At 34.9% G+C, this 14345-nt stretch overlaps 1 protein-coding gene across 3 annotated transcripts in view; it reads right to left on the reverse strand.

Annotated features, from left to right (window-relative positions):
• The window catches only part of phkb (phosphorylase kinase, beta), a 167795-nt gene that overhangs the window by 47585 nt on the left and 105865 nt on the right, over nucleotides 1-14345 (reverse strand). For 2 of the 3 annotated variants that reach the window (XM_039763120.1, XM_039763122.1), the window contains 5 exons: nucleotides 13732-13793; nucleotides 13487-13649; nucleotides 13021-13102; nucleotides 5934-5991; nucleotides 5169-5259 (listed from right to left, as the gene is read on the reverse strand). In XM_039763120.1, the coding sequence (XP_039619054.1) occupies nucleotides 5169-5259; nucleotides 5934-5991; nucleotides 13021-13102; nucleotides 13487-13649; nucleotides 13732-13793 (456 nt within the window). Of the gene's footprint in view, nucleotides 1-3953; nucleotides 4045-5168; nucleotides 5260-5933; nucleotides 5992-13020; nucleotides 13103-13486; nucleotides 13650-13731; nucleotides 13794-14345 lie in introns of all 3 variants that reach the window. The other variant, XM_039763121.1, reaches the window with a different exon arrangement.

Genomic DNA, 14345 nt, shown 5'->3' on the forward strand with positions numbered 1-14345 from the left:
TGAAAAAAGTTTACTTGAGGTTTTTGCAAATTTATTAAAAATAAAAAAAACTGAGAAATCACATGTACATAAGTATTCACAGCCTTTGCTCAATACTTTGTTGATGCACCTTTGGCAGCAATTACAGCCAAGTCTTTTTGAATATGATGCCACAAGCTTGGTACACCTATCCTTGGCCAGTTTCGCCCATTCCTCTTTGCAGCACCTCTCAAGCTCCATCAAGTTAGATGGGAAGCGTCAGTGCACAGCCATTTTAAGATCTCTCTGGAGATGTTCAATCGGATTTAAGTCTGGGCTCTGGCTGGGCCACTCAAGGACAATCACAGAGTTGTCCTGAAGCCACTTCTTTGATATCTTGGCTGTGTGCTTAGGGTCGTTGTCCTGCTGAAAGATGAACCGTCGCCCCAGTCTGAGGTCAAGAGCGCTCTGGAGCAGATTTTCATCCAGGATGTCTCTGTACATTGCTGCAGTCATCTTTCCCTTTATCCTGACTAGTCTCCCAGTTCCTGCCGCTGAAAAACATCCCCACAGCATGATGCTGCCACCACCATGCTTCACTGTAGGGATGGTATTGGCCTGGTGATGAGCGGTGCCTGGTTTTCTCCAAACGTGACGCCTGGCATTCACACCAAAGAGTACAATCTTTGTCTCATCAGACCAGAGAATTTTGTTTCTCATGGTCTGAGAGTCCTTCAGGTGCCTTTTGCTAAACTCCAGACGAGCTGCCATGTGCCTTTTACTAAGGAGTGGCTTCCGTCTGGCCACTCTACCATACAGGCCCGATTGGTGGATTGCTGCAGAGATGGTTGTCCTTCTGAAAGATTCTCCTCTCTCCACAGAGGACCTCTGGAACTCTGACAGAGTGACCATCAGGTTCTTGGTCACCTCCCTGACTAAGGCCCTTCTCTCCCGATCGCTCAGTTTAGATGGCCGGCCAGCTCTAGGAAGAGTCCTGGTGGTTTCGAACTTCTTCCACTTACGGATGATGGAGGACACTGTGCTCATTGGGACCTTCAAAGCAGCAGAAATTTTTCTGCAACCTTCCCCAGATTTGTGCCTCGAGACAATCCTGTCTCAGAGGTCTACAGATAATTCCTTTGACTTCATGTTTGGTTTGTGCTCTGACATGAACTGTCAACTGTGGGACCTTATATAGACAGGTGTGTGTCTTTCCAAATCATGTCCAATCAACTGAATTTACCACAGGTGGACTCCAATTAAGCTGCAGAAACATCTCAAGGATGATCAGGGGAAACAGGATGCACCAGAGGTCAATTTTGAGCTTCATGGCAAAGGCTGTGAATACTTATGTACATGTGATTTCTCAGTATTTTTATTATTAATAAATTTGCAAAAACCTCAAGTAACCTTTTTTCACGTTGTCATTATGGGTGTGTAGAATTCTGAGGAAAAAAATGAATTTAATCCATTTTGGAATAAGGCTGTAACATAACAAAATGTGGAAAAAGTGATGCGCTGTGAATACTTTCCGGATGCACTGTATACGAAATTTTACGTATTTTACGAATTTTTACGATACTGAAACACGTTATTTAATGCTGTGGCTGGTTGGTGGGACCATTCTGCCATACTGGACATTTCCAGGACTGTTGATTTGAGATATCTTGAAACGCACAGGAAGTTATTTTGAGATATCTGAAAATGTATTTGAGAAATGTGCAGGAAGTTATTCTAAGATATCTGAAAATGTATTTGAGATATCTCAAAATTCTTGAGTGTTTACAGTATCTTGATTAATTTCAAAAATTAATTTCAGATATCTTAAAATCAGTAGTAAGTTATTTTAAGATATATTGAAATATAATTAAGATAGCTTAAAAAGCATTGAGATAGCTCAGAATTAACTGCAGATTTCTTAAAATGTAAAAGAAATTATTTTAAAATACCTCAAAATGTATTTCACATATCTTAAAAAGTAAATTACATTTTAAGATATCAGAAATTCATTTTGAGACATCTGAAATGTTAATCTGGCTTGCCACGTTTCCCTCTTTACATTCTTACAATCCATCTGTTAGATTTTCTTATCAGTGTATTCTGCTTCATACACAGTAGGTAAGGTTTTATAACGGCCATTTTCATAGTCAAACATTATACGTTACCTTTACCATTGGTATTTGTCTTAAAGTACAAAAAAAAAAAAAAAACAACCTGTGAAAAGCACCACCTGTAAGTGGTAGAAATATTCAAATAAGAATTTACTTTAATCTAGAAGGAGGATAGCTATCACCAGGCAGATGGAATTGCTAATAAAGGAAAGAATTGATGTCTAAACCTGAACATTTTTCCATAATGGAAGGTCTGTGAAAAATGCAATAAAGCTTTATAAAAAATATGTAGGAACACTCCTCACTTTGAATATTCAAATGTATTTAAGGCATTTGCTTCAAGATGGACTAGACTAATGCTTCCCGAGTATGCAAAACAAGGAAGAAGCAGTTAGTTTTTTTTATTTACATGTACTGAACCTGTACCTTTGAGACAAGTTTACTGGAATGCTAGGTAATTAAATCAAAGTTGTTAACAAATATTCAAACATAAATACTCTCATTAAGCAAATTCAAATAACTCTGAAAAGAATAAAGCAATAAGCACATGCAGTATTTAAGAAATGCTAGTGTTTGGCAGCATTGCAAAAGATGTATTTAAAAGCAGAGTTCTAGTTTCAGAACAAACAAACAGCATATTTACTATCTGATGTATAAAGTTTAACTGTGGTTAAAGTTGGTGCTATCACAAGCGAAAAAAGAAAAAGAAATTACTATGGTTCAGCATCACCAGTTCTAATGATGAAGTAATTTGCATTTATCACTTTTTGATTAAACTACTTCAATTTTCTTTTAACTGTTCTTCTTGGGCAAACTACTACCAGTTTATAGCTGTTTTAGAATTATATTACCAGAGTCCTGACTCAACCTAAATAAATAATAGGATTTAGCCAACTCATCCACAGTGGCTTTCTGACTAGTATAATTTCATATATATATATATATATATATATATATATATATATATATATATATATATATATATATATAATTATGTTACTGAATTATAAATCCTTATACTTTTAACACTTGAGAATGCCTCCGAGATCCTTTGATGTTAGATTTTGTTATTGTCCCAAGACCCTACTGTGTAGCTATCCTGAAACTCACAATAATTTCTGTGCACCTCTGAAACAGTCTTGCTAGTTCTACTTGTGAGACTCATTCTGTGTCTGTGTTTCCATTTAGACTGAAGAAACTGCTTTCCATTTATTTAAAAATTGTAGTCTATTCAACTTATTGTGAAAAACACTGTAATGACACCATTGATATAAAATGTCACTCACATTTAAGGTTATTTGGTACACTATGTTTAACTTGTACTATGTACACGTTTGTATAGTGTTACAGTGTAACTGTGCTTTATTTGTGAACCTTGTTTTGATAATTGTCCAGTGAGCTACTATAATACCAATAGAGTATAGTGAGAGAAAATAATACACACTTATAATGTTAGGTAGTGTAGTGCAGTGGTTAAGGCTTTGGACTTCAAACCCTGAGACTGTAGGTTTAAATCCAGCCACAGACAGTGTGTAACCCTGAACAACTCACTTCACTCATCTGTGCTGCAATTAGAAAAAAAAAGAAATGTAACCAATTTTATATCAAATGTTGTAAGTTGCTTTGGATAAAGGCTTTTGCCAAAAAAATAAAAGTAAATGTTAGACCACCTTGGCATCATAGCATACAGATACTGCCCATTTAATTATTCATCCATTTCCTGATATGCTACATCCAATCAATATGTTTTTTGAATAAATATATTTAAACAATAAATATTAATTAGCTCCATATAGCAAATGCAAACTGTTATTTATAGGGGAATCAGCAAGTCCAAAGCATGCAGTGTTATATGGAAACACTGAAACTATAAATCAAACTTACCTGCTTGCCCTGTACTAAAACATTAGTAATAGAAGGTGCAAGGCTGTCCACTACTTTACCTAACAGACTGGCTGCTAGTCGTACGACAGACCTGGTGGATAAAGCAAAACAAAAAAAAGGAAAAACAAGATAATCCCAAAAAAAAAACAAAAACTGAAGCATTACAAAATTCTTTAATCAGCATGGTCAACTACATATTCAGTTTTTGCAAAACAGGTTCTTGAACTGATTTTACAATTATGTGTTTTAAAAACGTAACATTTAAATATGCAATGAACATGAAAAACTAAAAATATACTTTTTTTTTTTTTTTTTTTACTTCATGAACAGAAAAATGTAGCCAGTGAAAACAACCATGGCCATTAGTTTAACTTTATACATTTTTCATGAATATAATTTCCTACATTATGGTTAAAACATTTCATTTAAAAATTGTAATATAATGTCTGTAAGTTTTCAGAATCAAAAATAAAGATTTTAAAAAATATTAAATAAAGAAAACTAAATTTCATTATGTCCTCATTAAGATTCATGAATTTCTGTGCTGCAAAACATTAAGACTCCCATTGCATTTTGAGCTGCTGCAAGGAATTACACATAATGACTTCTGTAAGTTCAGACCTTGCATGTGCAATTTTCTCCCAGACTCAGACAATTAATTTTTAACATTAACTTCAGCTGCATGATATTTTAATATTTGCTAATTCATGATTACATTATATGGGAGAGTGGCTGTAAATTATGTGTCAAAGTTAATTGATGAATGCCTACATAAAAATAGCAAACATCAGAGGTTGAAATGTGCCAATTGTATTGTACTCAAGAACAAGTGTTTATTATTGTATTAGTATTACCTTATATTAAAAACCACATATGAATTAAAACATGAAAGGTATAGTAAGTATAAAACATTAACCTAATGGAGACTACTAGCATTTTAAGACAACTCATGTAATATAAAAAGCAAGGTTGGAGGACACCAAAATGAATAGTATAGGTAAGTCAGTAATAATTCAAGAAATTACTTACTTTTAATGATCCTTGAAAGCAACCTATGCTAAGTGTATGTGGAAGTTATAGCAGAATTATGGACAGGGGAACTGATTAGTAAAAGCTGCCAAAGAAGCACAACAAGTAGGTAGCAGGGCTTATTTGTGCTGCAATGCAGTAAAGAACACTCACATGCGGCTCTGTTTTAAGGTCACAGTCCATTACCTGCTTGCCATGAACCACCAAAGTGGTAATATGTGGGGCTATAGAGGAGGCAAGTCTCTTTGTAAATGCAGCAGCATATCGTACAGTCAGCCTATGGTCAGTTGGTAATTATAAAGAAGGTTTACACATAAAAACAAAAGGAAGAGAGAGAGGAAAGGTTTATGCCACTGTCACCTATTTCTAAATAAAAGATTAATAATAAAATAAATGGGAAGTTAAGGTTACATTATGTTAGCATAAAATCATGAAAAAGCTTAATTAAAATGCAGAACTCTGATACATATAAAGGTTGGCAAAGACTGGAATACAAACTAGTTAGCTTTCTATATGTGATATTTTATATTAGTAGTAGTTGGCATTTGTTTTAAATGGTGTGCCATGCTAATAGTTTTTGAATCATATTTACAAACAAGCACTCACATCTCTATAGGTCTCAGTTTTAACTCTTTAAATGCTTGTAATGTTAACACTTCTATTTACTGAACTTCCTTCATTATAAATTAAAGGTTAGAACTAAAGCTATAAAGAAATGCAGAACAGAAAAATTCTATTTAATGCACTTTCAATTCAAAATAATTTTCCTTTATATTTATAACTCACAATTATACAATAACAAATAAAAGTTTATATTGAAAATTACTATGTTATGTGTCAGAAAGTAAACTAACATGTAATCTAACTAAGAAAATGGTCAAAAAGGTTGTTGTCACTAGTAACGTAATATTAAAGATACAAGGAATAAAATATGAAAAAAAAAAAACTAACCAAAGTTTTCTTGTTCCTGCTCTTCTATAAATTCTCTCAAGGAGATCCAAAACAGTGCCTTAAATTAAAGAAATAAATTTTAACAGTATATAATAAGTTTACAAGACAACAAATATTAAAAGATTTTTCTCTATTAAGTTATAGTTCTGCATTTAAGCATAACTACATGTACCTATAGTTATGTATTATACTTAGTCATCTGATAAATAATGCATTCCATACTGAAGAACAATAACACACAATAAATGAGTTAGGAAGCAGACCACAAAATCAGTTAAAGGCATACTCCATCCAAAAATGTTATTGACGTTATGAATTGTACTGCAATTTACATGGGTTAAGCAACAAAAAAAAAAAAAACAAGAGGCTTTAATTTCTTCTTTATAATATTTGCAGATTATTTCTGAAATACATATTTAACATTACAAAAAAGTGCACTTTCCACCGTTTTTTCTTTATCCATACATATTTTCCACAGTGTTTTCCACTGTACAGTATCAGTCACTGTTGACTTCTATCACACATTTCTTTACATTCTTCATGAAAACATGAGATTAAAAGTTTCTCAGTTATCACATACTAATATCTATGCGCATGCTCCTAACCTCTCCTTTCTATGCTTATTATTGACAGCTTTAGCATATTAGCATTGAAACATTATAATAACTGCATGAAAGTATTGTCTTAAATCACAAGATAAACAGACCACATATTTTATATCACTTTATTGACGTGTGTAAAGGTTAAATGCATAGATTCCCAGGGATGCAAAGCAATATGACAAGTTAAAATTCTGATTATTTTATAGTAGAAGCTGATATTGTTAAAATAAAGCAGAGGTATAGTGTATTTGGCCTCTGTCATTTATATGAAAATATTGCAGCTGCGCACCACATGCTTTCTTTGACAATGAAAAAAGAATGACCAGTTGAAGAGAGTTACAAAAAGGTAGAGAGAAACTGCTTACTATTATCAGATTGCTCTCTGGACTCGGATCGAATTTCAACAACACAGACAAAGACACTAAAAATCCAAATGTCTATTTGCTTCAAAACATTTTCAACTAATATTAAATATCTTCCTGTCCTCTGCATCTTGCCCTGTTACACCCGCTACCTTCAAGTCCTCTCTCACCACATCCATAAACATTCTCTTAGGCCTCTTTTTTTCCTCTTACCTGCCCACTCCATCCTTAACATCCTTCTGCCAATATACCTAGCATCTTTCCTCTGCAAATGTCCAAACCAATGCAAACTCACCTATCTATAATGAAAGCCTTTCTGGCTTTGTCTCCCAACCATCGAATCTGAGCTGACCCTCTAATGTGCTCATTCCTAATTCTGTCCACCCTTATAACAACCAAAGCAAATCTTAACATGTTTAACTCTGCCATCTTTAGCTTTGTCTCCCATTATTTGGTCAGTGCCACCATCTCCTGCCATAGACCTTCCTTTCACTCTTGCTGGTACCCATCTGACCCGTCTGTCACAAATCACTTCTGACACTGTTCTCCACTCTTCCTGCACTCTTTTTCACCTCCCTTCCACGCTCCCTGTTACTCTGTACTGTTGACATCAAGTATTTAAACTCACCCACCTTCGCTAACTATACTCCCTATATCCTCACCATTCCACTGACCTCCCTCTAATTCACACAGATGTATTTTGTCTTTTTCCTATTGACATCCATTCATTATTTAGAGCATACTCCACCTCTTCAGGGCCTCAACCCGTTCCCTACTCTCGCTGCAGATCAGAATGTCATACACAAACATCCTAGTTCATGGGGACTCCTGTTGAATCTCATCTGTTAACCTGTCTATCACCATCACAAATAAGAAAGGGCTCAGAGCTGATCCCTGATATAATTCCACCTCTACCGTGAATGCATCTGTAACTCCTACCGCAGACCTCACCACTGCTTGTACCACTCTTGCATACTTCTCTGCCATTCCAGACTTCCTCATACAGTACCACAACTCCTCTACAGGCACACTGTCATACGCTTTCTCTAAGCCCACAAGCACACAATGCAGCTCATTTTGGCCTTCTTCTCCATCAACACTCTCAGAGCAAATATCGTAATTGTAGTGCTCTTTCCCAGCATGAAACCATACTACTGCTCACTAATTATCTCCTCCTTTCTTAACCTAGCTTCCAATACTCTTTCTCATAACTTCAGGCTGTGGCTCATCAATTTTATCCCTTTGTAGTCACTACATCTTGGCACATCCCCCTTATTCATTTGCAGAAAACTGAACCTGCTTATTTTAGTTCATAATGCTAGGGAGCCAGGGTCAGTCTCAGAGAAGATGGAGTGTGTGTGTGTGTGTGAGAGAGAGAGAGAGAGAGAGACACTGAATACGTTCTTCAATAGAGATGTCTACATAATAGGTGCTCCAAAAGTAACAATTCTCCACGATTTTGGAAGACCCCAGGTAAATACACACATCTGACATATATTTTAGACAGTGCTGTGAAAAAATAAAGACAAACCATGAAAAGAGGTATGCTCATCAACATATTTGTTCATATTGATATTTGGTCTTCATTTTAGTACAGTCAGATAAAGGTGATCTAATTTAACAAATAACACTGAAAAGTATTCTTTGCTATCATTTATTCAAAGAAAAAGTCAAGAAATTCACTTCTCAGCTGTGGAAAAATAAGTACAGCCCTAGGTTTAATGGTTGGTGTTGCTCCTTTCAGTAAAAATAACTCTGTGTAGGTGTTTCCTATATTGACTGGAGAAATTTTGCCACTCTTCCTTATAAAGCTACTTCAACTACATGCTATTTGAGGCCTTTCTTGCATGAACTGCCAGTTTCAAGTGTTACCACAGAATTTCTGTTAGTATAGGATTTAACCTACAAATTTCATGACCCGCCATTTCTTATTTTTGACCCATCCTTTAGTGGTGTCCAACTCCCATCATGGATTGCTACAGTGGGTGCAGGTTTTCCTTCCTGTCACTTTCTTAATCAGTGACAATTTCTGACTTGTTATTTAAAACTCAAGACTCCTTATTTTTTTTAATAATGATATGCAAATTGAGCCAACACATGGCCAGCTTACCAGTCTAAGATGCAATATTTGAAAATAAAGAAAGGTGAATATCTCAATAATACTGATCTGCTCAGGTCAGAAAAACATTTTGACTGACCTCTGAAAATGAAAATCAGCAGTTTTGGAAATGTTTGGAATGGCAGAATGAGAGTACCAAGAAGCCATGGAATTAAATAATGGTTTTAATTACCAACAAGAATAATTTTATAATTAAGAACCTGGATGGAATTAAATTGATTGAAGTTTGTGGAACTTAGCTGGTCATCTGTTGGTTCATATATCATTTTTGAAGCAATTCAGAGGATTGAGCGTTAAAAAAAAGGAAAACAACATGAAGGGAAGATAAGTCAAGTAAAAAAAACCTGCTGTAGTCCTCCAGGATCTTAGTTTGACACCCTTGCTTTATTGGGTATGCTTGAGGGTTTCAAATTTTTTTGAATCATTGTCAGAAAACTGAAGTTGAACTGTATTTGGACCTTAGAAGAAGGCAGATGGCTTCACATTCTCCTCAAGTACTCTCTGGTACAATGTAGAGTTCATGGCTCACTCTATGACGGCAAGTTGACTTGTTGCTGAAAAGTAGCCCTAAACCACACTGCTTCCTCAATCATGCTTTACAGTTGAGATCTTAGTTTTTTAACATGATATCTGCCTTTAACAACAAACAGCTAAACTTTTGTTTCACCAATCCAGAGCACATGTTCTTCACCTGGCAAATATAACTTATTTATCTGTTGTCACACATGTGCAAACGGGAGGCAGCTAGAGGGCCTGAATAATAGTAGTACCTCATTAAACCAGGGGGTCGCGAGCTGCACTAACTCTCTTTCTCAATCCTCTGCAGACCATCCAGGAGAAAACCCGCTAGATTAAGGCTCTAATGACGACGTCACTTCCGGTCCTGATGACGTCCCATCTTGTACTGGCCTTTAAAGCCATAAGACATATATAGATAGACGCCGCATTCACTGTGTTGCCCAGTCGACACACTACGTCAGCGCATCCACCACATTGCGAGTGGAAAAAGTGCCATTTAAATTAATAGAGGTAGACGTGGAAACTGGGTTTTCTGATGAAAAAACAATAACGTTTAAAACAGTATCGTTTACATACAATAGATTTTGATGAATTGTTTAAATGAAATTATTTATATCCATTTATACACTAATAATGGCAATTATTAAATAATAATAATAAATATTATTATTATTAAATAATTCCTCCCATATAAGTAACGTTTTTCGGACTGCCTTCTTCAATCTCCGAAACATTTCTAGTCTTCATCCTGTTCTTATGCAACACAGTACTGAAGTATTGGTTAATGCCCTAGTCACCTCACATATAGATTATTGTAATGCTATTCTATCTGGCATCCCACAAAAACTTATCCATCGCTTACAACGTCTTCAAAATTCTGCTGCCAGGTTAATAACCTGTTCTAAATCCACTGAACATATTACACCTATTCTCTCTCAACTTCTAGCTCCCTGTTCACTCCTGAATACAATACAAAATACCACTCTTAACATTTAAAGCTCTCCACAGTCTTGCTCCCCCCTACCTCACTGATCTCCTACAGACTTACACTCCCTCTCGCTCACTCATATCCTGTAATTTAAGAGTATTCAGTCTGGCAATATGGTGCAGCATTAATTTGTGGAAGACAGACAGAACTAAAGACATGAGCATAAAATGATGGTTGTCAATTTAAAACAGTGTTTCCTCAATGTGCTCCTTGAGAAAAAACACATCATCTGAACCAATCTCAGCCTGAACAAACTGACTGATTAAAGATACACTGACAGCTTGCCCTAATGTCGACTGTCGGATAACACACTCAGCTACTTTGACCACCTTGACTGTACCCTCAGAAGGAATTATCAAACCTCCTTTGTTTTTTAATGTAAGCAAGAGGTAGCTTTGATCATATGATGCCGAAACAGCATCTGTTACCAAACTAGCATGGCACACATCACAGGACAGCTTTCTCAAAATCCCCATCTAAGGGCTACCTCCCACTGCTTCCTGAGGTGGATTTCTTTGGGAAACCTTCAAAGTTTAAGAAATGTTAACAGCCAACAACAATCAACATAGTTGGTGACTAAATTTGATTAGCCAAAAAACGTTTTTTGGAGGCTAACTTGAGCACATAAATGCATAGCTTTGCTAGCTTAACCTAGCGCAGCTAAAGTTAAGATTATAAAACGGGAATTTCTAATGGCCAAATATAACCAAAACAATTGTTCAGCCTTACCTATGAAATGTAATCCCCCAGGATCTGGCTTGGAGTGTACAGCGGTTTGTACAATCCCAAGCAGCACATGCGTGAGGAATCTTTATCCATTACTTCACTCCACAGCAGTGCCACTCGCAATATGGCAGCGACGTGACATACGATGCTGCTGGTCATGAGGCGTCTAGTAATTCTATGTGTATGTTTAAAGTCGGCACATTTTCTCCTTCAAGTCAGTTCTATTTTGGACACTGAACCAATCACAGCTCAACTAAATTAACCAATTTTACAGCCAAGCTGCCCCAAACCTTTTGGTTTTTCCCAGTCTTTTTATGACACTGTACTCATTTTTGAGAAAAGGGTGTTCTTTTTTTGTCATCTTACATGTACAGTATGGCCAAGTTGTACAGTCTCTTTTATGTTGGTAATTTCTGTATATAAATTGAGGCAAGACTTGAACATAAATTCCATGATTTTAGCAAGTGATTCTTGGAAACTTCCTGACACATCTTTCTATCAGCTTTAATGCTGATTTTGGTGGAATGACCAGGCTGACACAAAGGTTCAGGGGTTTAATATTCTCTCCAGACAATCTCAGACAGTTCGATGATTGACTATAAATTGCTTGGAAACCACACTTCAGTTGCTAAGACAGAAACATCCTGCTGGTTTCTGATGTTTATATGAGCCCTCCGAGATACTCTGTAATGATATTTTCATCTTTTACACTTGTTTGGGTGTACCCAATTCTAATTTACAGGCATTTCATGCAATGTTAAAAGAAAGGCTATACTTTCTCCACTCAAGGCAATTGAATTTCTGCCAATTTAATATTAGTGTAAACTCTTATTTACTGAATGTTATATTTGAAAATTAGATAATTTTTTCCTATTGTTTAAATGGTGATAAAATATAATAATTTTGTCTAAAATATAAAAACCTTTTCATAGATAAGCATTTGCTTTTCTTTCCTTTATATCACTATATAACTTGCTCCTCCTGACACAAAATAAGCTTCTGCATTTTATGGAACAATTAACCAGCTTTTAGAGCAGAAAGAGAGTCAGAGATGGTGCATGGACTGATTTGGAGAAGCAACTGTAAAATGAACAAATGAAAATATTACGCATATATTTGTAAGTATTGCTTTACCAACTTTATTTTCTTTTGCATTATTTTTGAATCATTTAAATATAAGCAGATTTATGTATATTGCAGTTTCAAAACCTTGTAAACTCACTGTATTTATTTTTTAATCTATATTCTAAAATGATGGACTCTTCTACAGATTGCTGTAATTTAGAAAATGTAGTTATTTTCTTACACTAATTTGGTAAATCTTGTTGTTCTTGATTTTTTTTTCTGAGTTTAATTTCTTCATCTAATATGACTAAGAGATAAATGAAACACAAAATGTCCCATTATCCTAAACTGTAATATACATAAATAGCCAGGAAAAAAGCTGACATTAATTTTCACTTCTTATTTGCTTGTGCATGCTGGAAAGAATACAATTTAGACTTTGCAGTTTTAACACATATACTAAATAACTGGTGTGAGTCAAGAACAGATGAGTTTCTATTGATATTTGACTAATAAGATTTTTTTGTGCTGATTCTTACTAACAGATATAAGAATATTCAATTTTAATGAGAAAACTTATTCATATTGATACACTATGTCAAAGCCTAAACAAAAAGGTAGCTGCAGAGCAAAATTAATCTGGGCTTTCCAATGAGAAGCATTATGTACAGTATTATACTGTCTAACTAACTATAAAGATGATTACCTTCTTTAGTTAAGAAATGAGGACCTTCTCTTTTCAACAGTATGCTAGCAAGAAGTGCTTGACTTGCAAGACAGTTACAATCCTGAAAAAAATTCAAACATATATCAAAAAATAAACACATTGCCAGCAGAAGAATAATTTAGGGCTCAAGGTAGAACCAACCATGGTTAAGATACTAATCAACCACAAGGCACATTCAAACACACAACTATAATTGCTTAACTGTGAATTTAAAATCACTAATCAACCTGATTGTATGGCATATGAGAAAAATTAAATCAGTGTCACTGGCAGAAATTCACACAAAATACTGGGAAATGTACATAACATAAAAAATGAAATGAGGTCTAACTACTGTGATATGGCAAAACTATCCATCTTGCTACCATTTCACAATAAACATCTAAAATGTAACTTACAAGCTTTCAAACTGCTTTTACAACAACAAAGAGAAAAAAATAACTACATTAAGCTTCTGAAGTATCTCATGTATGGATGCTTGTTTCCAGTCATTGATATTAATTTCCGGCTGCTGCTCAAGGTCAGAAGCATTGGGTGTGCTTGTTTGTCGTTTGACTTTGGAGTGCTTGGGCATTTCTAGCTCTTCAAAACTTTTAAATTCTGGAAGTCTTTAAAAAAAAAAAAAAAAAAGATTGTTTTACTATTTAAAAAGAAATACACATACAACAAAGTATTTTAAATATTTCATACTCCTCTGTTTCATTAATGCGAAGAAAATCCAGTTGTTCTACAATTGCTCCAGATATTAATGTCTGAAAAAACAGAACATTGACAAATTATCATAAAAATATTCTTGACGATGTATTCTGCATTACTTCTACAACCACTTCAAATCAATTAATAAAAATCAGTATGCAGAAGGAAAAAAAAACCTACTTGCAAGAAGTATCAGTTCTTATCAAGTACGCAAAGATACTGGTGTCGCTAATGAGATGACATTACATAATATTATATCAAAATGTGTCAGCTATAACAAATTATTTCAGAATACGTATAAAGAGAGGTTGCTTGTAACATCTGTGATTAGGAGTAGAAGGTTTAATTGTTTGGGAATAATATTTTAGGTTAAATTACAATCTAGTGAATTGTGCATTCAGTATGTATGGATTCAGGTCTCCAAAAGAAGAGTTTTTTTTTCCTCCCCAAATTTACTGTTATCTCTAAATGTATTAAGTGAAGACATAAAGTTCTATTAATGGTTTGGGGAAATCGGGTCGGGGTGGTGACCATTCTTGTCTAAATATATTTTGGTATCTGTAATGTTTCTGCTTTGACAACATGATTTGGTAATCTGTTCCAAATTA

Source organism: Polypterus senegalus, chromosome 9 (assembly GCF_016835505.1).
Source record: "Polypterus senegalus isolate Bchr_013 chromosome 9, ASM1683550v1, whole genome shotgun sequence".
In the NCBI taxonomy this organism is placed as follows: domain Eukaryota; kingdom Metazoa; phylum Chordata; class Cladistia; order Polypteriformes; family Polypteridae; genus Polypterus; species Polypterus senegalus.